This window comes from Engystomops pustulosus, chromosome 2 (genome assembly GCF_040894005.1).
Source record: "Engystomops pustulosus chromosome 2, aEngPut4.maternal, whole genome shotgun sequence".
NCBI lineage: Eukaryota > Metazoa > Chordata > Amphibia > Anura > Leptodactylidae > Engystomops > Engystomops pustulosus.
Window position 1 is genome coordinate 191,154,969 of NC_092412.1, and position 26,852 is coordinate 191,181,820.

General features: G+C 40.0%; 1 protein-coding gene across 2 annotated transcripts in view; it reads left to right on the plus strand.

The window, feature by feature from the left end:
• Positions 1 to 258: 258 nt before the first annotated feature.
• Positions 259 to 26,852, plus strand: part of MAGI3 (membrane associated guanylate kinase, WW and PDZ domain containing 3) — a 176,936-nt gene continuing 150,342 nt past the window's right edge. For both annotated transcript variants that reach the window (XM_072137627.1, XM_072137628.1), the window contains exon 1: positions 259 to 1,449. In XM_072137627.1, the coding sequence (XP_071993728.1) occupies positions 1,146 to 1,449 (304 nt within the window). In that variant the 5' untranslated portion in view covers positions 259 to 1,145. The remainder of the gene's footprint in view (positions 1,450 to 26,852) is intronic.

The following is a 26,852-nucleotide window of genomic DNA, read 5'->3' on the forward strand; positions in this document are numbered from 1 at the left end:
AGGAAGGCGAGGTTATCTGTAGTAACCACGCCTCTGCTCCGCCAGCGACATTTACACGACTCGAAAAACTCCTGAGGGTTCAACGTCGTAATAAAAAGGGCGTGTCTAGAGGTAAATCTGGGAGGGCGTGTGTATTGGATTGGAATGTGGGCGTTACTTGAGTTGGGAAGGCGTGATCCTCCAGTATAGTAAGTACAGTGGGGCGGGGCTGGGATGGAATACGGGCGTGGCTCCAGTCAGCGCCGTGTTGCGCACCCTCTCTAGCTCGCAGTCCCTTGTTAGTCTCCGTCGAGGCGGCATCCGGACGTAGAGCGGTAGGATTGCAGCTGAAGCCGAAATTGGGGGGCGCCCGCGGCTAGCTCTATCACCCCGGCTGTGAGGAGGACCCCCGCCTCTGCCCTGCGCCCCACATTCAGCAGGGACTGGTTCCATGTGCACGGATAGCAGTGACAGGCGGCTTCCTGGCACACCCCCTCTCTCTGCCCCATCCCAGGATAACTTCTCCCGCAAAACTTTGAAGCCGGTCAGCCGGGAGTCCCCCAGTGTCCCGGAGGAGGTGCGAGGCAGGTCAGGCTAGGGTTACCCTCCTTTACATGTCAGTCACATCAGCACTGTCTTCTGAGTAATCAGGTGCATGAAGGGGTTAATGATCGGTGCCCGTGTGTCTGGGTCCTAGCATCACCTGATCAGTGTCTGGAGGTTGTAAGGGTTAAGGCTTGATACATTGTTCCTGTCCATCTTTCCTGTTGGCTGTCCCTGAGATGTTGTATCCTGTGCCTGGAGTCCAGATGCTTATGTTGTAGCTGCTTGTTGTTAGTGGTGAATGGGTTTCTTTTATTGCTGGATGATTTAGTCATTTCTTAGCTGTATTGTACATTGTGACCAGTGGATGTTCTTATTAGTTAGGATTTGTGATATTCCTGTAGGATCAATGCTGCTGTGGCTACATTAGTCACATAGTCTCTGAGCTGTCACTGCTGGTAACTCTTTGTGTCTTACCACCCTTTTTAGTGAATGTGTTTTGTGTCTCTTGTAAAGATTTTAATGTCTTAATTTTACCGTTGTCGTGTTTTATTCTGTTATTATTGAGTGATATACTGATTGTTGAGAGGAGAGCTTAGTGCCCATCTCCCGTATGCGGCACCATGTCCAAAACGCTGAAAAAAAAGAAGCACTGGCTGAGCAAAGTGCAGGAATGCGGGTTATCTGGGATGGGGGGAGACCCCAGTGCCCTCCTGGAGGTCCGCGGGGGTGCTGAGCACGGAGAGTTCCCTTACCTGGGCCGCCTCAGAGAGGATGCTGCAAGCTATATTGCGGGCAAGGTACCCAGCCAAGGGGATGTACTTTTGGAAGTGAATGGAACGCCAGTCAGTGGCCTTACACACCGTGATACCCTGGCAGTGATAAGGCACTTCAGGGAACCCATCCGTCTAAAGACCGTCAAACCTGGTAAGTGCCTTTTGCAATTTATTTCTCTGCTTTGGAGACTGGCGGAGTTAATGTGCTGGGCACTGTGCCCATCTCGGGATTTTCTGTAATGCTTGGACATTCCTTTTAGCTTATGTTTCTGCCTTTTTTAAACAGCGGTTGTGTATATCTGGTGGTTTTCAATGCTCATTTTTTTCCACGTTTGTGATCAGTAACAATTATTTAACCACAGTTGCCTGTCCGTGGAAAATGGCGCTGTCAGCAATGTTCCAGGCAACTTTTTATAGTGTCATCTGCAGGAGTTGATTCTCTGTAAAGTATAGTCTGAACCCCTTTTCTGTGGATGAGCCTGTTCTGCTTCTGATGACTGGGGGGTGCATTCCCCAGCAGATTCCATAATGCACCCCCACTCTCCAAAGATTCTGGAAGTTCTACTCCATACGTCTCGGCTCGTCCGGTCCCTGCCATCTCTTCTGTTGTATAGGCAATAATTAAAGGAAACCTCCACTTTTCCAAAACCATAAAATGGAATAACTACTGGTTACTGCTAGAAGGGGACCTTGTTTTATATATAGTTTCAACACTAGTCATAGATTTCTATGAGCCAGACACTGATTCCTAATAGATGTCCCTTCTATGCAACTCTTAAAAGGGATTTCTTAATAAACTGTGTCCCTGAGGTCATTTGAGGTGAACTGTCCTGCTCATTTTTTGGTACTTCTCAGGCAACATTGCTGCAAAGTCCTTTCCAATGTAATATCCATTTGATGAGTTTATTAACCATATATATAGGCCCTTGTTTCTTCCTATTTGACAACCAGTTATAGCTCCTTTCTCTTGTTTTCTACAGACACTGGATAACCTGCAAATATACTGTTATTATAAATAGTTAATGACAAAAACATTAGAACAACCAGGATTTCCTTTAGTAACCCTATTTTTCGGACATTACAATCATGTATCAGAAAGATTTGGATGAACAATCTTATAGGTCTCTCAGATGTTGTAAGTACTATATAAAGGGAATGCTTAGTTACAACTTGTGGTTGCATTTTTTCAGGAGACCTGTTCCACAATTTAGGTGAAAACAGTCATTTCCCATTATGTTTGCTAATACAGAATATTCACGCTATTCCAAACCCAAGCTGTGAAGAGTCCCTTGCAGATCTCTATGCTCTTGTAGGGATTTTCATGTGTGACTTACATTCTCTGCATATTGATGTGTACCAGTACTACTGCCATAGACATCTACATGGATCTGCCTCCTCTGCCACAGATACATCCGATAAATGACCAGAGGATATAGCAAGTTCATTATGTATAAGAAAAGTATCACATATACAGGTTGTTTGGTTAATGTGTGCCAGGTTGTCATCACGCTATGACCTCTGCTTGTGTCTGGCAGACGATGAGTTCTTCTCATTCTTGTTCGGCCAGAGTTGGCCCCAAAACTAGTTGGTCGGGTTGTACTGGATTTGCCAATGTCATGCTAATATGTTTCTATGAAGTCTGAAAGTATCAGGTAGTATATGAGCTGCGTATAGGTATACACACATTATACCAGAGAAGATAACATTATCTGAAGATTGTCACCCTAGTCACACACAATGACGCCATGATTTCAGCTACAATCTGTGGAATGGCACCAGGGGAGGATTCTACATGTCACTGTTTACACTGTCACTAGACCTTTAGTACCTGGAAGTGTCCCACTTACACAAATTACCACAGAAACTTGTCCTGACACCTAACGTTAGTGGAAGGAAGTGTCTACAATATGTCATCCATCCTTGACAGCTGTCACCTACTGCATACTGATGGTGGAAACTGTGTAAATGCTTTGCTATACTCTCTAGTTATGAAGCACTGGTTACTTCCAGTTTCCTCTATTATTAAAATCTCCAAGTGGGTTCTCTTGTTCTCCTGAATATTAGTTATAACAACTTTTGTGGGAGTTGGTTATCAATCAGTATGTCCTTTGGGTAATCTTTTACCTGTAATGGCGTCACTATCGGGGTATCCGGCAGTACCAGAACAGAGAGCTGGATAACTTACCATGTAGGAGCCAGTTAGAATAGGTCCAGGGATTTCTTTATCCATATTAAATCTTAAAAAGACAACAGGCTGAGGTTTAAGTTGATTTACTTGTACTGGACAGAAGGGTTGCATTTCATATAGTATGAAGGCTTCATGTTATGTAGTAAATTGATAAATTGAGAATTATCACTACTACAAGTGTAATGTTCATTGCTAAATGCAAATGGGCCTTTACTCTCTACTAAAGTTTACAGTATATTTCCTATAGAAAGGGATTAATGATTCTTTTTAGTGGTTTTCTTTCAATTTGGGTTTTTGAGCTGTCTATGCCTTGTCACTGGAACCTACTCATGGATGTCTGTACTGTATGATGAGTGTTAATGCCAATGCATGTTTTTCATATGGTCCATCTTTGAGGTACAGTAATTCAGTTTGTAGTTTCCTGTGTGGAGATTATATATTTATTCTGTGGGTAGATAACAAATATATATGGTGGGAAAGCCACTTTTTACTGGAGCCATATAATGCAAAAACGGCTCGTCAGAGAAAAAAAATGAGCTTGTTCCTCTAAAACAGATTTGTTTTTTTCACTTGTTCCCAAAGTTTCTTATGTCCCCCACCCCTCCTTCCCCGGAAGTAAGGTTGAAAGCTCCTGGCTGTAGATGATGATAATGGAGCATGGAACCCCTCAGGCTTATTTGCATAGTCTTTTATCCTGGTGGTAGATGTCCTGTAAATGGGGTTATATGTATAAATGAAGGGCTTAAACACTTGTCCCCATATTGAAAAAGACGGATGCCAAGCACCCTACAATCACAGCATACTGTATAGAAAACTGCTGCTTAACTGATCAGATTGGTTGTTCAGGACTTCATGAACACTGAGAATCTTGTGTATTTCTTGGTCTTGTATCTTGACACAACTTAAGTGATAAAAGCAGACTTCCCGTGTACTAATCTCTGACCTTGACTATGATATCAGATCTGCACAGGAACTCTCCCCCACCCCACTGATATTCAGCAAGTAACAAATAGTTATCCTTGCATTGTATCCATTAGATTGTGGGGATGTATTGTCCCTGTGACGATTATATTGTGTAAAATTGGGTGGGTGTCAAGGATATTGACCCTCTGCTTGACCTGTGATGAAGCCGTCATACCCGGAGGGGACACACATTCCAACAGAAACGTGAGCCATGTTAAAGAGTTTTAATGTCTTAGTGTATTGTAGTGGGTTTAGGGTCCTGACCACAATGATGTCCAGTGAAAGGGTCACTCTTAGTTCTGTTTATCTCCGCTGATTATAATACGACCCTGTGCGGATAGAGAATACGAAGGACCTCACTTATAGGTAAATGATATTTCCTGAACCATATTGTCTAGTGTACTTGCTTCAGTTTCCCCACTGTAAATATATTGCTATATAAGCCCCGCTGTCTTTGAAATGTAGATGCAGCTGGGGTACATTTTTTGCATTGGATTGTCACTGAGATAATACGTAATGGTGAATTCCCACAGGTTTTGTGTTTCTGAAGCTGTAATACTTGAGGATTTTCTAAGCTTATGTCGTGCAGAGTGTATGCACCACACTGTTTTAGGAGGCTTGTTTTCTTTGCTGTTAGGATGACTGATTTGCTTGGCATTTGCTGGGTATACCCACTCTGTGAGTTGTAATGCCCCATGTATCTTTAGTGTCTGATGTCTTTAATAAAGCGCTGAATGTGGTAGTAACTGCTGTTCGAATGACAGGTAGTAGTTTTCAGTGCCGTTGAGTGAAGAAGAATTCAGTTATATTGGTTGCGGTCTGTATGTTTCAAGTACCAATAGATGCCACCTTTAATAGATACCCACCATAATCCCCCCCAAAGCCACGTGAAACAGATTTTCTACTACAGGACTTACTACACGTATATGTAAATCTGTCCCTTAATGCTTCATGGTGTATTCACTTGTCCATATTATATAACTCTACTACAGTTTGTATGTTTCCGTCCTGTTTGCGTGGGTTTCCTCTTGGTCTTCCGGTTTCCTCCCACACTCCAAAAACATACTAGTAGGTTGTTTAGATTATGAGCCCCATTGGGGCCAGGGATTGATTTGGTGAGCTTTGTGCAGAGCTACGGAATCTGTGTTCGCTATATAAATAGACAAATTATTATTATATTAACCCTGACCTGGCCATGAACTAAATGGCATCGCATAGATATGGGAAGCTGCAGGTCAATAAACCCACCTTATTTGTAGTGGTAATATGTTCCATTTAGCAAAGAGATGTAATGGCTATGGGATTTCAGCCTTAGGGCTTATTCAGACGGGTGTTTGAGGTCCGTATCCAATCCGAAAAAACAGATGCAGATACAATACATCACGCATCTGCTTTTTTTGCGGAGGTCCAGTGGATACGCCCGTCTGAATTAGCCCTTAGTGTGTTCAGGCTAATTTATGTATTTATACAAGACCTCAATAACCTGAATGTTTTACAAAGCCTACGTGGCTGCCTACTACACAGCACCGTCATAAGGTACCTCCACGTTTTACAAGGTTGTTCTTCAGAAGAAGCAGTGCTTTGAAGGGACATCTTTTGGGCCAAGTTCTAAAGGTTCTACTGAGCCTCAATGCACTTCTGTACACAAGGCTTTACTTCACTAAATGTGAAGCCCATATTGAATTTGGAGCACCAGGGAATTAATGGAGCTCTATAAATAAATGATCATAAAATAAAAGACAAATGAACTCGCTTCCATCAATACTATAATTTAAGTTAACTATATTTTTTTAATTGGGTGAGGGCAAAAATGTATATAAAGCATAAATATTTGCCTATCCAAAGATCTAGTGCTAATAATATCACTCACATGCAGAGATGCTAGTAATCGGGTTAAAATGGGTCACGTTCAACTTGTGACATCTGGAGGTGTAGCTCTTGCCTGGACACTTCTGTACATAAATAGAGCGTGTCAGCTTTAAATAGCGCAGTTTGTGTACGTTCCCCATGGCAATTGTCATATTGAAGAGTGATTAGCTCTGTGGTGAAAATAGTCGATTGTCTAAGGGCAGAATTGACTGGGATCCGGCTTCATGTTCCAATGTTTATCTCCTGTAACCTGGGACAAATCAATGACTGGTCTTGAATAGTAAACATACATGATATGCGATATCAAATTTGAAAAATGCAGATCACTAATTCACCGTTTTTACCTGACAGAAGCACTTATTATGATTCTTCAGTTTAAGTGCTCAACCACTTGACTTTATTACTGTGGTCGCCCTTTTTTCTATTTTTTTTTTTTTTATTGAGACAACACCCATCCCTCCTGTGGTACTTCAGAACCAAGGCTAGATCACCATTGTGCTGTAGCTTGATTAGCCTTCATTTAACTGAAATTAGGTTTTCATTGAAGCTTATGGACCTTCACAGGGATATCATTCAAAGGCTTAGGTTATGGTCATATATGTTTTGCCAACCTTGTGTATGGAGGTTACTTTGGAAACTAGGTTTCCAATTGTACTGAGGTATCCTTCACTAAATAATGGTATCTGAACTTACCGTAGTACATGGAGGCTGTGTGACTCAGGATTGCTAAAATCACAACTTAGAACTGTGCATGTCCTTTTTCATAACTATTTACCGCCTACTATCTTTACCACCATCTACCACCAGGATCAAGGACTGTAGCCTACCAAGCACACTGACCGACTGGTGTACTATTTTGCTTCTTATGCCCTGTTTTTTTTTTTTTTTTTTTAAAGGCTTTTTAAAATTATGATGAGAGATGAGATGGATACAACACACAATGACACTCTCAGCTCTGCTATCTCACCTATAACAAACCCAGTTCTGCTATATACCTCCCTCCCCTGGATAAAGATCTTATCTGTCTGTAGCTTTACTCGCCACACAATGTGTTTTGTTGCTTGTCGGCAGGAAGGCAGTGTGTGTGTGAGCTCATCCGGAATGCAAGGCTGGGGGCTAGTGGCAGATAGCAGCTCAGTGCAGCGTCAGACAGAAAAACAAGATATGTGCCCACCCTAAACTCAGGAGTTCCAGGGTTGGGTCTAGGGGCAACCAAAATTGTGTACACCAGGACTGATAGACAGGCAGGAATTGTATCTGTGAAATACAGTTGTTTGTGGTTCACAGTTTGCCCCCTTAAGCTACTTACGGTATAAGACCGGTCCACACAGTCTACCACCAGGATAAAAGATTCATCGGTGTTTTAAGATGGAATAACGAGAGAGAAGAAGAATATTGGGAGCTCCGGTCATGGTGAAATTATTTTCTCTATTTCTGTGGATATCAGTGAAATGCTGTATTTTTGTTAATAACATTCAATTAGAGAATGTCATTTTGTTATCCTGAATGCATTTAAGAAACTTGTCTTCGTGGTAGTACGTTTGCTCAAAATCGGACCCAGCTACAGGATTTCAGACATCAGTATTCATAAGTAAAAAACTTCGTGACTTTATTATTGGACCTTGGTCACACAAATACAAAAATCATTTCCAGTGTGATTGTTTAAAAATACATCAGCAACGCGTTTCAAACGCACAATGCGTCCTTCCTCATGGCTGTATGATGTACAGACTGCAAGCTTACACATTTAAAGGGGAGGAGGGGAGTGGGCTGTGATTGAATTACACCCACCTGTTGCCCTTTCGCACCCTTTCCTCCCCTTGTGCTATTATCATGCTTTAGCTGAATGCGATGCATAAGTGAAAATATAAAAAACAAATATATACACATTACATATATTAAAAGCAAGCATAGACATAAGCTATATCGACTACTCGGTTTCTTTTGGACTAATTCTAGGGATACAAACCAAACAATCTGGAAAAATTGCAATCCACGCTATGTCGAAACATGTGTGGTAGAAAAACACTCCACACACGTATAGGATGCGCTAATACCGGTTCTACATAAAACATAACAGTACATATGCAACCTCCTAGCTTAACTATAACGTCACCTCTGAGTGTGTACACAGTCCTAAATCCTCCGGTACCTGCGTGAATGTCCCAGCAATCACCTCGGACTAACAGCTGAGAGGAAAGAATCAAGCGCGCATGCGCAACAGTACCTTTTCAAAGGCACAGAACCTATGTGTGAAGGGGAAACTGTGAATGGACAAACAATTGGATATAAATAACTAGTCTCTGGCTGAATCCTTCGGTGAGCAATAATTTCGACATCATATAATTGTGTGCACTGACAATATCATATTAAATAGCTTCTCATGGCAATAAATGCCGTCACAGCACATATAAAAATATAACTATAACCGAAAAGATCTAACACCATGATCCCCTTATAAAAAACAATATTATAGTATATGTAATACTAGATACATATTACAATGTATCCAAGAGTGTACACTCAAAAAGCAGAGGTTCTCAAATCAAAAAAATATAATGAAATGCAACCTCCAGAGGTCAATAATCAAGGTACCTACAATAACCAGTGTAATAACCATATTAATAATGAAACATCATTTCATTCTTGAAATTGAGTCCCGCAGGGAATCTGGTATTGAGATGAAAAATCCAAAAGAATTCTCTATCTCTTAAGACCCTTTCCTTATCTCCGCCTCTGGCGTTCATGACTATTTGTTCAATGGCATATACTTCTAGACTATTGGAATTGCCCTCATGATGTTCAAAGACATGTCTTGCCACATTAGATACCGCTTTTGTTGGCTGATTTGAATCTGCACTTTTTCTTTTTAAGTAATTGATGTCATTTAAGTGTTCCAGAAATCTTTTCTTAAGTTGTCTGATAGTGCTGCCTATGTACATTTTGTTGCATGTCGTACACTTAATTACATATACCACAAAAGTGCTATTGCAGTTTTTAAATCTCTTAATGTTGAATGAAAGTGTACTATCTGTGTTCTGAAATGTGCGGGTAACCCTCGCATACCTGCAAGTTCTGCAAGGATGACCCCCACATCTAAAGAAGCCATTTTGATGCAACCAGGACCTAGATTTGTTTTGAGATGTAATGTAACTCGGAGAGATACGATTTCCTATAGTGGTAGAGCGTCTAGATACTATCTTGCAACCTTCATTTAAAATCTGTCGCAACTTTTCATCTTCCCATAAAATGGGTATGCACTTTTGCACTAATGTTTTGATTTGTGTAAATTGGTTGCTATAATCCAGTACTAAGTATGGTGTGTTATTGGCACTAGTTGTATTTTTATTCTTAGGGGGTTTTTTAATTAGCATTTCCTCTCTGTTTTTAAGCTCAACAATTGATTCAGCTCTATTGAGTAAACCTCTCGAATAACCCCTTTTTCGCAGTCTCTGTCTAATTTCCAAGGCTTCCTTTCTATAGTCTTCCATACATGTGCAGTTTCTTTTAGATCTCATTAATTCTCCAACTGGAATAGCACGAATAGTATGTTTTGGATGGGAACTATCAGCATGGAGTATAGTATTACCAGCCGTACTCTTCCTATGTGTACTAGTTCTAATAGTTTCATTCTCTTGTGCTTGTAATAATAAATCCAAAAATACAATTTTATCATGGGACACTGAATGGGTAAATTTTAAATTGATGGTGTTATTATTGATATAGGAGACAAATTCCGGTACGGCAGGCACACCGCCCGACCACACAATCAGTATGTCGTCGATGTACCTGCCGTACCAGAAGATGCTCCCCCCAAATGGATTATATGCTGAATATATAGTGTCTTCTTCCCACCATGCCATGACCAAATTGGCCAAGGATGGTGAGAACTTGGCCCCCATAGAAACTCCGGATATCTGCAAATAATACCTGTTATCAAATAAAAAATAATTATGATTTAATAGATACCACAGTGTTTCTTTGATGAAATTCTGTCTGTCTGTGTCATACCCGCTATATTTGCTAAGATGATATGCGACTGCCTCCATCGCTACTTGTTGTGGGATGGAGGTATATAAAGAGGTGACATCACATGTTAGCCAGACATAGTCTGACATCCACGTGATGCCACTCATATTTCTCAAAACGTCTCCAGTGTCTTGCAAATATCCCGGTATCCTGCGTACTAACGGCTGTAGTTGGGAATCTAGCCATTCGCTTAGTGTCTCATTTAAAGAACCTATTCCCGAGACTATCGGGCGCATCGGAGGGGGAATAATCCCCTTGTGTACCTTAGGGAGTGCATGTAATATAGGTGTCACTGGGTTAGATTTAATTAGATATTCTGCTTGTTTCTCCGTGAAGATACCCATACTGTTACCTTCCTCAACTAGTATCTTAAGCTGTTTCATAAAACCCACCAATGGATTACCGGGTAAGTATCTATAGGTATTTGTATCATTTAGTAGCTCATCAATCTGTGCATAATACATGGATTTAGACATAACTACAATAGTGCCTCCCTTGTCTGCCATTCGTATTACAATGTCTTGATTGTTTTGCAGATTATCAAGGGCATTCCTCTGACTCTTAGTTAAATTATGTTTGTTATTAATGTTGGCATCATAAAGTTTTTTCAATTCCTTTTCTATGGTAATTTGGAATCTGTCCATGGCTTCGACCCGTGAGTCTTTGGGGTAGAAGTTGGGATTTTTCTGGTGCCAAGGCAATTCTTTAACTGTAGTTACATTGTCCTCATCCAAATCCTGTAAAAGCAGAAGGGACAGCTGATCACGATAATTCAGTCCCGAGAAATCATTAGTAGAAGTAAACGTTTCAATTGGAGCTATTTCGGGGTCAGACACTGTTTCCCCTAAAAAATGTCTTTTTATAGTGAGACCTCTCATAAATTTATTAATGTCCTTCAACGTCGAGAAAAGGTCAAACTTTTTTGTAGGTGTGAAATTGAGACCCAGTGTTAAAACTTCTATTTGTTCCGGACTCAACACAAAATCAGACAGATTTAACACATCTAGACCCATGTTTACGATGTCTTCTTTTGACTCCTGAGTTTTCTGTTTGGAGTTCCCTCCTCTCCTTTTTCTGTTTCCCCGCCGGGTCCGTTTGTGTTTTGGCTCCTGGGGTTTTTTGAGGATCTGTTGTAGTGCTGGTTGGTTTTATTGTTGCTTCTTGGTCTAGTGGACTCACTATCAGATAAATCCGTGTTCACATCTGAGGTTTCAGCCTCCGATGAGCTGAAGCCCACTTTCTTAGACCCATGCTTCTTCTTTTTATATGTACGTTTTTTCAAAATAGATCTTGGAGTAGTACTATCTATTTCTCTTCTATTCCATTCATATACTTGATGATTCGCATAATCATACAGATCACGTTGGAATTTTGCTTTTTTAACCTCCATGATCTCATTTTCCAATCGGTTAATGTTCTCTCCAAATTTATTAGATTTGTCGGAAAAAATATCCTCTGTTAGTTTTGTCTTGAGCTCCTGAGTAGTCATTTCAATATTCTTTTTGAGATCCTCCAATTTTGCAGTCTCATGTTGTATTATTAAGTCCATCAATTTCAGTGAGCATTCAGAGAGAATCGCATTCCAGGAATTAGTAAAGTCCTCCGAGTAGATAAAAGTTGGTATCTTTTTAATCCTAAGACCCCTTGGTATCATCATTTTGGCTTTATATTTTTGCAGCGTTGTGCAGTCCCACCCGATTTTACACTCCTCTCTTAGGAGATTTTCCCACATTTTGCATTTAGACAATGTGTCAATATTCGTGGTATTCAGGGTTGCGGGATCTTCAAACACACTTGCTGCTTTTGCTTCCCTATTAGTAGGTGGCTCCATATTTAGATGTGTCAAGGGGTCTATAAACAATACACCAGAAAAAAAAAAAGGGAACCGAAGTTTCACCGGAAAATATAAAAAATATAAAAATAGGTCCTAATCGGGAGCATCGACTAAAGTCCAAATCGTACAAGATAGAGAAACAAAAATTATAGTCTGCTCACCGAATGTCACATGTAGACGTCCTAGCCGTGCTGTAGGTCCACTCCTGGATGGGGAGATCTTGCTGAAGACTGTTTGCTCAAAATCGGACCCAGCTACAGGATTTCAGACATCAGTATTCATAAGTAAAAAACTTCGTGACTTTATTATTGGACCTTGGTCACACAAATACAAAAATCATTTCCAGTGTGATTGTTTAAAAATACATCAGCAACGCGTTTCAAACGCACAATGCGTCCTTCCTCATGGCTGTATGATGTACACACTGCAAGCTTACACATTTAAAGGGGAGGAGGGGAGTGGGCTGTGATGTGGTAGTACCCCTTTAAAGAAGAGCGGATCCTGCCGGAGGGAGCACACACCAGTATGTCAGTGTGCTTGGCTTACAATCCTTTATCCTGCTGGTAGATATCCTTTAATGTTCTTTGTGATGATCTGTTTTAAATGAGTTGTGTGAAATTTTGTAGAGTATGTAGGAAAAATTTCTTCTGGAAATTTCAGTCAAGACGGACTCTGTACTTGATAGCACTGGCTATAGATGAAACCATTTTATTGTTTGGTAGATCCTCTGGCCTGATATGTGTCCTTTAGTGATTGTCAGATGAAATGCTTGCTGTAGTCACTTTAGCAACTTATGTCCCACCTTTTTCGGAAGCCCATTACCAACAACAAAGCAGTTTGTGTAAAGAGATTTTCCTAAAAGCCCCAATTAACTCATGGAGAGAAGACTGTTTGCTATGTGACCTTAATTGTCACTTTTCCCTTAATTAGTCTGCAAACGGTTAGATCTATTGTGCAGATGACTACAACAAAAAGAAAATAAATTCCCTTCTCCGGTGTCATAGTTGCTTTTGTAATACTTGTTTTTGTACCCTTTGAAGTTAAGACTATCCGCAATCCCTGCTATCTATTCCAAAAGGGCTTTTCGGGTAAACCTCAAGGACAATCTGGATCTGATCATATTGAATACCTGGACTACAGGCGTGTGGCAATGAATTTGATGCATATTTTCACACAGTCCTTTATGCATTACTTATTGAGCTCAACACCTATTGTTTATAGAGGGTTTTCCAGATGAGAAGTAGTCCTCCTCCTTCCACAGTGCTAGAAGTAGTGGTGCAGTCTCATCTGTGTTCTTCAATACTCCGGATTCTAATGAGATGTTACCAAAAATCCCCACATACAATGCCAGAAGTTGTCTGGTGATGCAATATGTATCTTGTCGCCCTGATCCATTTTATGACGTTCACATGTGAGTATTTCGGGAATAAGTACTTTTTATTAACCTATGTTGGTGACCTAGTGTGCCTGCCTCATTCCATCTAAGAGACCATTGCTTCATCAAAGGTCATTGCATCATTTGTTGGTATTTTTTGGTGACCTCTTATTAGAATAATCACTATTGGACAGCCGTGAACCCCTACTTTCGACATTGGAAGGTGGAGGATTACCTCTCCTCTGGAATAACCTCATTAACCACATTGTGTAATTAACCACAATAGGTAAGTGATACCTTAAGGATTTTTGAATTTTTCCTTCGGATTGTATCACTGTGAAATGTGCATTTCATTCTATGCCTTGCAGAATTTGCTAAAGGATTTTATTTGGAAATCTACTCCACAGTGCAGTCTATCAATGAAAATTGTCACACACATAGTCTTGGGGTGTTCTGACTGTAACATGCAGATTTGCCATGTAGAATTTCTGGACATCTTTCCACTTACAGAATGGTTGCAGGATTACCACTGGGTTTAACCTTATGCCTTTATCCCGCTACAATTTCCACTGATTAGTTTCACTTATTAAATCACATGACTGCACTAGAACTCAATTACCGTATATACTTGTGTATTAGCTGAGTTTTTCAGCACAAAAAATGTGCTGAAAAACATCCCCTCGGCTTATACATGAGTCAATACACACATACATATACTCAAAAAATATTTAAAAAATAATAAACTTATATACTCGACATCCGGTGGCCCCGACGTGCAGCGCTGCTCCCCCGATGTCCGCGCGGGTCCTCTTCTGGATTCCGCGCCTGTCTTCTGTCTTCTCTAACACGTCATACTAGGTGCCGTCCGGGGGAGAACAATGGCGGCGCCCAGCACGAAGTTAGAGAAGAAAGAAGACGGGCGCGTGGACAGCGCTGCACGTCAGGGCCACCGGAGGGTGAGTATATAAGTTTATTATTTTTTTTTTTTTATGCTGGGCGGGCTGTATACTACTGTGGGCAGTGCCGTATACTACTGTGGGCAGTGCCGTATACTACTGTGGGCAGTGCCGTATACTACTGGGGGCAGTGCCGTATACCACTGGGGGCAGGCTGGCTACATACTGGGGGGGGGGGTCTGTGACCAATGCATTTCCCACCCTCGGCTTATACTTGAGTCAATAGGTTTCCCCAGTTTTTGATGGTAAAATTAGGGGTCTCGGCTTATACTCAGGTCGGCTTATACTCGAGTATATACAGTAGTTCTTCAATATGTCATGTTGTGGCAGGAGTTTGTGAGCACCTTACCCTTCATCAGGTGACATGCATTTTACCATCTTCTAGGACTTTGTCAGGCATTTATATGGAAGTTCTTTTATGTGTTTCTGTTTTGTCTTTCAGTTTTATGGGCCAGTAAATTTACATATAAAGCCTAATAACATTTTCTTCCAACCTGGAAAGGAAAAATAAATAAGAAAATGTAATATGTATCCAATACTGTAATAAAGTTCTCTATTCCAGCATATTCATTGAAATGTCTATATTTTCTCTTGCATGATGTCAAATATTTCAGATGTAAATAACTTGTGAAAATCAGAAACACGGGGCAGGTTTACTATCTAATATGCGCCAGATTTCTTACAGTGGGTGATAAATCTATTTCATCTTACGACTTTTTGCTGATCAGCAGGGAACAATGCTCAACCTTCTCTCCACTTTTCTTCCTTCCTATATGTACGGTCAAAATACATTCTAGTAATGCATCAGCCTCATAAAACTGCCTGTTGCATTGCTGTTGAACCAATCTGTATTCACTCTCAACATAACCTCTAGCCTCCCTATATTGTTTTCTTTTTCTTCCCTTTTATGTTTTCTTTCAAGTATTCTATATTTTGGGTTTATGAACCTCCATTAGATCCTCCTAGCGGTCATGCTGTGCTCACCAACCTGACTTTCCGCCACTTCATCAACAGCCTTTTGTCAGAGATTGCAAAATATATTTTGTTCTCATCAATGTATCATAGCAAGATATATAATAAATTATAGCAGTTCATAGGAGTTCATGAGATTGGGAAAATGTGGTCGCCATCTTTCAGAACTGAACTTGAATAACAGATAAAAAGCCCAAATTTGTTCACAAGGTATAACTCATTTTTTTCTATACTTTTAACACTTTAAAAAAAAGAATCATATTCCCCAAGAAATAGCAATTCTTTATTCTGTAGCTTTTCTTATTACTCCATGGCTATTCCTTTTGCAAAGTGCCCACTGGGCGCTACCAGTTTGGGGCATGTCCCTTTACAGTTTGCCATTTATTGGACAGTATCATGGCCAGTACAGGAACGTGGCCTGGTTACTGGTAACTGGTTAAAGAATTTTCCAGCTGATGGCCATCGGGTAGATCATAAATATCAGATCAGTGGGGGTCCAACAATGGTGAACCTGAGGCTTCGTTCATATGTTGCAATGAAAACACCATGTGTGAACACAGCCTGACTGCCCCTAGTCCTGGAATCGCACACATAGTGGAGCTGGATGTATGGCTTGGTTCTTCATGTAGTGGCTAGCAACAGGAACCGCAGCTCAGTTCCAGTTCATCTAAGAGGATGCCCACTGCCTAATAAGAAAACAATATCATGAAAAATGGAAAACTCCTTGAAGAAAATATGATTAAGAATTGTTGGGCATCGACTATCAGGATGAAAAACAATGGCGTTAATGGAGCCTGGATCCCCCCAGACTCATTTGTACACAGTCTTTCATCCTGGTGGTAGATGTTCTTTAAGTAATGAGGTACATAATTATAAAGAATGGGCTGGGTCTTCTTACATGTATATTTTTGATGTTTGATTTTCCTTCTGTATTATCATCAGACTGTTACCTGGAATCTTCACCCCCACTGCACATCTAAGAATGCTTAGCCTGCTTCTGGCACCCTTGTGGCTGCTCTAACCCCCAGGGTCACCTCCTTCCCTTGCCAGAGGAATCTTTCTTTCTGAAGACACTACACTTAACATTAACAATTACTTAGCCGCAGACCAGCTGAGGTAAAAGTGCTGAGCAGTTGCTTGGTTGATCCTAAAAGCAGCGGGTTTTGTGCCCTTTCATGCTGCTTCCCTGGCACTGCACTTCTAACCTAGGTGGACACAGCAAGTATTTATGAGCCGCCTCAGCTGAACTGATCTGCCGGTGGACATCTTTGAATGTTACGGTGACTTTTCCCTGCTGAACTTTAGAAAGAAAAGGCTGTTATTTCTAAGTGCCTGTCATTTCATTGCAGATGCCAGCACCCTCTACCAGGTCAAGGTTATTGCTGCCTTACATAACAGTAATTCCACCACAGACATTCAGGGATATAGCGAAGGTCTACCTGAGCCGCCAGCGGTGTATAAAACAAAAAGGGACCTGAATATTGGAGAATGCTTATCTCATATGCAAGTCTCTAGCATTAGACAGTAATAACATCCCCTGAATGCATTAGATTTGGTTGTCTGTTCGGGAGGCTAACCGCGTTTATATCTAGAAACTCGTATTTGAGCTAACATCTCTGTGCTGTCACAGATCAGTAGCGCTGTCAAACAAATCTGACTCTTAACATTTTAATTGCTGACTAGAAATATTATTCATGAGTTTCACGCTGCCATGCCTGAGTAATTGCAGCTATAATACCCGGCATGTGATACACGGGCTAAGCAGATGGCTGTGTCTGGAAGTATGAAGAAATTGATAAGAAAGACAACCTAGAATACATATCTATGTTTATAAATCAGATTATCTAGAGCGGCTGTGCTGCAGAAAGAAATAGTCTAGTTCCTGGAGTGAGCTCATCCCTATTTGGAAGTTTTTGGATCCCATTTGCCGGCTACAAAGGGCCTTAAACTGCTGTCAATATTTTATTTTCTGATCATTTTTGTTAAATAATTTCCATTTCCCTGCAGCAGCTTTCTAATGTAATGTATTCTGTAAAATCTGTATTTGCAGTCATAGAATGGGAACGTTTTTGATTTTCAGAGGTTGGAAAACAAACTTAGATCTAATCCTTTTCATAGCAGAGAGTTTGCTACAATTGTACGCAGTCTAGACGTTCCTCAGTGACCTAAATACATGAGCAACAAAGGAAATCTCTCTCCTGTCATGATAATTTGTTAAAATGTCTCATTATAACCACACAAACAAAGCCATTGGCCAGCACAGGTCAGGTGAGGTGGGTATCCAGTGCATCTCCTTTACATATTATTCTTATTAATCACATGATATCTGGACCAGTTGTAGTCACTGTATGGACTGCTAGCTAAGATTATTTTGTACAGGCTGTCCCCTACTTAACAACATCCGACTTACAGACGACCCCTAGTTACAAATGGACCTCTGGTAATTGATAATTTACTGTACTTTAGTCTTAGGCTACAATAATCAGCTGTAACAGTTATCATAGGTGTCTGTTATTAAGCTTTATTGTTAATCCTGGTTCTTATGGCAACCCAACATTTTTTAAATCCAATTGTCAAAGAGACCAAAAAAATTTTGGCTGGGATTACAATTATAAAGTATACAGTTCTGACTTGCATTCAAATTCAACTTAAGAACAAACTCGTACGTAAACCGGGGACTGACTGTATTCACAAATATATTTTATATTTTTTTGTTATGGCTGTACTATTGCCTGTTTCATTTAGAATTTTTCTTTTTTCTTAGTCATTCCCTGTTTTTAAAGGGAATCTGTCACCTGAAGGCCCTTTTTTTTATCAGAGGACAGGAGCCCACAGACATTATAATGCACATTATATAAATGCTTTTATAATCAATCTTAGTGATGTAAAACCTTACCTGGCTCCCTGCCAGATACTTCAAGTGAGTTCGGTGGTGGGGTGGGGGGGGGGTCTTCGCTGCTTCTTGTACATGACAAATAGAAGGAGATGACTGCACAAGCATGAGATTTGCTTGTTGTGGCCATCTTGCTTTGGCAGAGGGGAAGGGAACTAGAGGGAGGAGGGGGATGTGTGAGGAGTAAGAACACTACAGGAAATGGGGATTTGGGCTGTTGCAGCAGCTGTCCCATGTGGACTCTTTCGTGGTAGCTGGCAGAGGGAGCACATCTTACTGGGACCACTAAGATTGATTATAAAAGCATTGGTGTAATCTGAATAATAATGCCTGTGGGTACCTGTCCTCAGCTAAAAAAAGGCCTTATGTCATGCGCAGAACTCCAATAAAGCGGTGAAGAGCGCGTCATGAATGAACACAGTGGTAGGTAGGGATCGCAGAGGGTACTTGGGCACGGAGTAGCATTTGCTCTAACAGCCCGGAGAGGCAATTCTACTCCATTTTAGCCTCTCTGGAAAATGTATATACTAGATAGAGAAAATTTAGAAAGTATTATAGGGTTAGATAAAGATAGATTAGTTAATAGGGACCGACCATCAGATCCACCTTAATATGTAGATTTGTGATGGTAGGTTTCCTTTAATGGAAGGTGATGACCTTAATACACTTTGTATATGAGGGCATCCTCCAGTTACTTTGCTGTGAAGGTGAATTGTTCCTTGTCTTCTTCTTATAGTCGTACACCTTTTGATTTCAGCTATTGATGGGTCACATGAAACACCCCTACAGTTTTGCCTTTGGCGATTCTCGCTTGCTTAACAAGAGAACGTTAGTGAAGTAATCCAACTGTAGTACATTAATGCGGAGCAGCAGCTTGAATACTGTAACTTCTTTTCACCTTGAAGATTAAATTAAACGGTTCTTTGGGTAAAAGGAATTACACAAGAACAGTGCGGGGAGCTAAGGTGTGGATTACTGTCTTGTGGAGAGAATACAACAGTTTATTTTGACAGTCGCAGTTTGGGTCAATGTGTTTTATGTGATGTTTGTACTGGATATTATTTATATGTCTATTATATTTTAGATAGTTTTTAAAAGTGTAAAAAGTACTGCTATTCAGAAATGGGAGTTGAAGCCATGGGCTTTGAGGGGCTTTTTTGTGTGTTAAAATGCCATAATGAAGTACCTCCAATGAGTTTGTCCACATATGTTAGGGAGAACACCCTTCATTCACCAACTCAGGGTACTGAGGTAAATATTGATTTGAAGGGAGTTTTGATGGCAAAAAAAAAAATATATATATATATATATATATATATATAATATTTCTAGCACCAGGACATTCCATAGTCATGTGTAGAGAATACATACCATGACCCTAGACCTAGAAAGAAGAAAATGGGTGCACCAGGAGCTTCCTGTTTGGCTTATAGATAAATGACTGTGTATGTTTTGATGTGGGCTTGGTTGTTTTTTTCCATGTAAATGTGACAAGCAAAAAGCTTGCAACCCTTAAACCCACTTTGAGTTAAGCATCAAAATATCTCTTATCTAATCAATGGATGAAAGAATGGAAATGTCTTATATTGTGCTCTACCATAATGAATAAAGAACTACGTTATATGTAATAATGCCGGTTTTCAAGCACTGCTCCGAGGCTGCCAAGAAGCAAAATAACATGATGAAAGACAGCTGAGGACTTTACTGAAATAGGATCTATTAAAGTATCTCTGAAGAGCGGAAAAAATTGTGTGCTTTTCCTCAAACTGGCAGTGGCTCAGGACTGAGATTTAACAAATGGAAGTCTTGGTCCGGTAATGTTTGCCGAGGAGTTCTACGTTATTGGCAACATCCACTATCTTTTAGAATGGGACACATTCACATTAAGGTGTACGAGAAACTCTGCTCACTTAATGGTAATACATTTGCATGGGGAGACTGGCACTCTGTCGAGGATAATACCTCCTAAACCATCCAGATACATAAAATAAATACACATGTTTTACTTACAGCTAACAAAAAAAAATAATAACTAGGAAGAGGGGCAGTTCAATTTATCAATCCATTACTGAGAACAATTGTTGGAATTTACCCCACAAATATTTTGGACACTTCTATGAATTGTCCAACAAAAGATTCTCCAAAAAAATTTTAAAATTGGCACATTTTATGCTGATAAATAGGATAAGTCTTATTATGGGGTGTGTGCCCTTTGAAGTAAATTGGGGCATGGAAATAAAATGGGACAACACTGTAATGTCCTCCTAGTTCAGTTAGTTTTTCCTGCTTGTGTAGCGTAGAGCTGTAAAAATAAGATGTGATGCAGCTCGGATACACTAGTGCTACAAAAACATATGTTTTTTTTTTTTTTTTTTTTATCGGACTGAAAACCGATAAAAATTGGAATATTTTCACTGGCCAAATTTGTCTGCTTTTACACTTGGCTTGTGGCCTTTGATGGCGCATTTACCTCTCATCAACCCTTTGACATGTCGCTATGAATTATTAACACTCTATTAAAGGGAGAACTTCCCTTGAAGCAGAATTGGGTTGGCGTTACAGAATAATGGGTATTGCTGTTTATAATTAGGAATAATAAATATCGAGATGTTGCCAGCACGGCGCTAAAGGTTATTTACAGCATGACTTGTATAACTTCAAGTTATATCATGGACCTACCACAGGCACGTCCTAGTGAAATATATATACAGCCTATATGTTGACTTATATGTTTGATCATTGATCCGTTACTTGAAAATATAACCGAAGAAAACTACATGACCACTAGGAATGACATGCCGGTGAATGGTTTTCTCTGAGGTACGGTAATGGCCGGTGTCTAGTTGTAGCAATGCATCAAGTCATCCTATGAGCGCATATTTCAGCTGTCTTGCGGTTCTGATGTATACTGCTATTATGGGGCACCCAGACACCACAAGCATCCTTGCTTTCGGCTTTACATACACCTCATTTACAGCAGATTTTGAGGCTTCTAAATAGCAACTGTTTTTTTGGATTGGGTGAATTGATATTAAGTATTAACCTTTTTTTATTTTATTTTAGTTTTATATATTTTTTTGTTCCCACAAAACACTATCTTGCCCTCAGGTGGCAGTTTATTTTATGGTTATTTATAATAGACATTTTTACTTCAAAACCTGCAGGCTTTCAATCCAACCATTTATTTTTTTTAAATTAAAATTTATATTTTCATATCTATTTTTATTGTCTGGTTTAGCAGAATGTCACAGCATGATAACAACCATTGTGTGGCCACACATAGGCATATGCAGCATATTACCCATTTATTCAGTATTACAGTATCATGTCCCCACAAATTGACACACAAAAGATAGCAAAGCCCCCGATATTTGTCAGATTTGACAGAAAGTTTGGTCTTGCTCAGTTTCAACACCCAGACATTTTGTTCTTAAGAGATTAAGGTGCTGACAAAATCATCAGATGGCTGTGTGTGTGAGACCATAGAAATTCATTTGTCCATGAGCTATTTTTTGTGAGCTATTTTGGGATGTGAGTTCTTGCATCATACTGAAATATGATGCAAGGACTCCCTGTCTGCCATCGAACCGCAGCACCTTCACTGTTACAGTCCGTGGGATTGGACCAGCATATGGGTCTGTTTCCACAGGCTGAACATGTTCATCTGCAGCCGACCTTGCTCTGTGGATTTTCTGCACTTAATACGCACCATGTCCACACGGGCCAAGGATGCTGTTTATGCAAAGGGTATAGTGTGTCTGGGGAGGCATATTTGTGGCCAATCAACAAACCAGTTCCATAAGCAAGAGGAGTTAGGTTGGGTTCACAGTTTTTGTTTTGCTATACGTTATAGGATACATTAGACGGATTCCTAACATGTCCTCAACATATGGCACTATGCTTATACAGTGGGATAAGTCATCTGGTGACTCCTCCAACCGCCTGAAGGAGGGGGGAAGAGTGAACAACGTCAGCAGCCTGTGATTGGCTGTTAGGGGTTTGCCCCAGTGATGTCAGTGTCCTTATATGGACAGTGACATCACTGGCATCCTCCCTGCAGCTGAGCAACATTGCATTCGCTCCTCAAAGGCTTCTGCTGCCTCCAGTGTGCGGATTATGTCGCCCAGCAGAAGGGAGCAGGATTGAAAGTCGTAGTCGTAGTCCTGTGTTTTTCAGATACATTGTATACTGAGCAGATGGCGGCAACAACTATGCCTGTTAGTCTGTTAATGGGTATGCTCAGCGTATGTTGGGTGCTTCCCGATGTATACACTGGGCATATACTAAAAACCAGGTGTGAATGCAACCCTAGACGAGAATTTATGAGATTTAAACATGCACCTGTGTGAGGCATAACCTGTAACTTGTGATTGGAAGCTCTTGTCTATTTTATGTTTTCATACAATAATTTCATTGTTGTGTGGTTATATTCTTTATGTACAGATAATGTAGCACTGAAAGTAAAGCATCCAAACTTTTCAATAAAGATTCTGCTGTAAAGACTTGCTGAAGGTTATTAAGCATATCTGCTCAGGTATTTTGATGTTCTCTGACCTTACTATTAGAATGGATTACAGCTGAACAGCTATTCAGTGGAAGCCTTCTAAGGCTTTTTGTATATAATATATTGTTTATAAAATATGGGAGTGCAAAAGTTTGGAATAGGCATTCATTGCATCCTAAGAATAGAGACCTTACATTTGACCACAATAGATTTCATGCTGGTGCATTGCTTATATCCATTAGGTAATAGTTTACTAAAAGCCTGTATATGATATAAAGCTTTTTGCTAATGAAATTGGCTAATAGCCTTTCTTAAAATACTCATTTGCATTCATAAAAGACGTTATTGTAGCAGATCACAATACAGTGGAGTATTGTGGGAATGCTACATACAAATGATATGAAATGTAAACTCGGTCATAGACGTTTCTGAGATCACATTGTTTGTTACACAGGTCCTTGACTTCTTGATATTGTTTGTTTTTTTACTCTAGATGGTTTAGCAGCTAGATAATGCATCCATGTCGACAAAATGTTGATTACGGTATGTTGTGTTTATAACACTCATTAGTTGGCATTGTGTATCTGCAAATAAAGTTTTCGGGTAAATGCTTTACTGGCGGTGATTAGAACAATACCCATAATGAATTCCATAAGTTTGTAGCAGAAATCAGGAGACCCACATAACGGGACTGTATTTGTAGACGACTTTCTCACCAAATTTAGGATGGCTTCAGAATTCTTCAATAACTGTACATTAAAGCAGACAAGATTAATGTAGCAATGACCATGCACACTGGTTCTTACCTCAATCAATACCTAAAGCTTGAGAAGTCCTGAATTCGGATATTTTCTGTGTGCTCTTTCTGCACCTTTTTTTTCCTGCCAGACAGGGCTGTTTACAAAAAGAGTTAGCAGTTTGGCTAATGGTTATCTCTCTTGACTATTTGTCTGAGGTATCCATCCATTTGAATTTCAACTTGTCCCATCATGATCTCTCTTCCGACCTCTGTAATTGGGTAGAGTTGTCTACTGGGGCCCATATATTATTGCATGAACCCACCAAAATCAGTACATTGGCCCAGATTTTTACAGACATAGTGCAACTAGTTTGCCTCACGAATGTGCAGAGTGCGGCGGATATTTGAATACTTCAATAAGCTGGCTAACCCCGTACTGCTCGGGAAGCGTGCCCCATCTATTTTTGTGTGTGTGTACCTTGAACATACAGCGTGAGATACAATTCTGGCGAGTAGCATTAATGAATGTGGTGCATGGTCTGAATCCACACCGGAACTTTGTGGTGTGGTGGACACAGTTTGCACGGTCAGACAGAAAACTGGTGTGATCACTTTAAATGGAAATAGCCCTTAGGGTGAAGACACACATGGCGTTTTTGGGCCGTTTTTACTAAGTGCGTTTTCAGATTGTTAAAAACGCTTTTCCGAAATTGCGCAATGAAAAACGGACAAAAACGCATGCGTTTTTAAAAAACGGATGCGTTTTTTAGCGCATGCGTTTTTAACGATCTGAAAACGCACTTAGTAAAAACGGCCCAAAAACGCCATGTGTGTCTTCACCCTTAGGGCCCACATTTATTAAAGTGTTTGGCCAAAGGATGAATGACAAATTTGAGGTGATGTTGCCTCCTGCTGCTAAAATTGTATTCTTGTCTGCATATGTTGGTTAATTGACTGCATCTGCGTCTGTGGCCTTGTGCCATCATCTGCTGACAGTAAAGTTGTCGGAACTATCTTGCGTGCATGGGGTGACATTGGAAAACCCCTTTAAGGCAGATTACGTAGAATTATTTTCGATTACAATATTGGTAGATTACCTTTTCAACACAGGAAATGTAATACTTCCTTAATGACGTTCCTTATTTACATTACTACACAGGTTTTTTTATTATTATTTGTACTTGTGACTAAAAGTTAAAGACAGTATTTTGGCGTGTACCACGGTCAGATATAAATACCTTAGCTCTGATATCACAGGAGCACTAGTTACTTGCTGTGTGATTAGCCTCATAAAAGAGACGGGATAAGAGGTGAGTAAAGTGAAACTCACTCTGGTGTCGGTCTGTTGGATCAGCGTTTCGATGACATGCTCGCTACCCTGAACTGCCCCGACTGGTTTAGGCTGCTATCACATCTACTTCTGTCCACCTGAATACAAACAGGTTGTGCTAGAATTTGTTTGTTCCTTTTATCTTCACTGCACATCTCTGCTCTGAATATAAAGCGGAAAGCAGATTTTGAGTCCAGGTTATTTGCGCAGGGACACCATGAATTTATTTTTTAATAAGGTCTGTATTTCTAATGTCTACTTATTGAGATCAAAGATGCAAAAAAATAGAGAAATAATAATCATCAAACTGAAATGTATTTTTATTACATCAGCAATCAGAGGCTTGTATCCTATAAATTTGGGATAAATTGAGATGGTTAGAAAATAGCTCCAATTTTGGCATTTCGTACATTGTAGTAAACTCAAGTATAATGTACTAACATTAGACAGAGGGTTAGACACTTTGGCCAGCACCATGGTCTGTAAAAACAGCCTGTGTGCTTACTAGGTTTCACAGACCAAACACAGTGCTTGAGTGGGATTCCTTGCATCATAATATATGATGCAAGGAGTCTGCATGCTAGTGGAACATAAATGCCAAGCTGTATTTAGATTACAGTTCGGTGCTGCAGTTTTGCCAGGATTAAGGACCTAGTGCAAAAAGTATAGCATAACTAATTCAGAACCGTCGCTCATAATTTATGAGGATCTGTGAAAAATGGATGCCAGACTAATGCAAACCGCCAGTTAGCCTTACCCACATTTCCATGGATTGGTCATTATTCTTTTTGTTGAATTTGGGTGAAATAGGGTGTTGGCTCAGACCAAAATACCCTACTTAAAAAAACCTGACTTACATACGACCCCTAGTTACAAACGGACCTCTGGATTTTGGTGATTTGCTGTACTTTAGTCCTCGGCTACAATAAACAGCTTTAACAGTTATCAATGGTGTCTATAATGAAGCATTATTGTTTATCCTGTTTCTTATGACAATCCAACATTTTTAAAATCCAATTGTCACAGAGACTAAAAAAATTTTGACTGGGGTTACAGTAATAAAGTATACGGTTCCGACTTACATACAAACTCAACTTAAGAACAAACCTACAGACCCTATCTTGTATGTAACCCGGGGACTGCCTGTAAGTTCTGTAATTACTATGACTTATAAAAATAACTGTGTATAATGTATAACTCCTTAGACAAGATTATTAGGATTTACCAGCACTACAAAGTCCATTACTGGTAGGACCAACTGCTTGACTTATAGTAACATATATAAAAGCTTAAATGATGTGCAGAATCTTTTTCAATAAAACTTAATCTCAACCTTCTTATGTCATCCTTTTACATGCTGCCTCCTGAATACAGGTTTCAGGTGACAGGTCTTTTTATTGGGAGGCAAAAGTGATTGGAGATGTCATTCTGATGTGATGTATACCGGGAACTGCTTCTGTTATGGATGACCAAAATACATAATCCATTGGCAGGTGTGATATTCCTAGTAATCCGTACAATTGTAGTTGCTGATAAATTGTCAGGCATGTATGACTTGTTTATTAGGATGGAAGATGAATCATTGAGTAGAGGACTAAGCTACTATTATTAGAAAACTATTTGAAGAAGAGACCTACAATTGTGTCATTATCGATAGACCATGCTGTCAGTCCTTTTTTTTTTAAATGCAGCTCTTTGAAAAAAAAATGTATGGCATTAGACTTATGCACATACTATGGTTTAGTATTGTATGGTTCTCTAGTAGTTAACCATAGCTTCTTACCAGACCATCCTTACTTTGTGGTTCCCTCATTTATACCGCAATATTCCCTGTATAAGTTTTCTTCTAGAAGCGATGCTGTAAGTAAATTCCCCGCCGGAGGCAGAGTGCCGGAAATACAT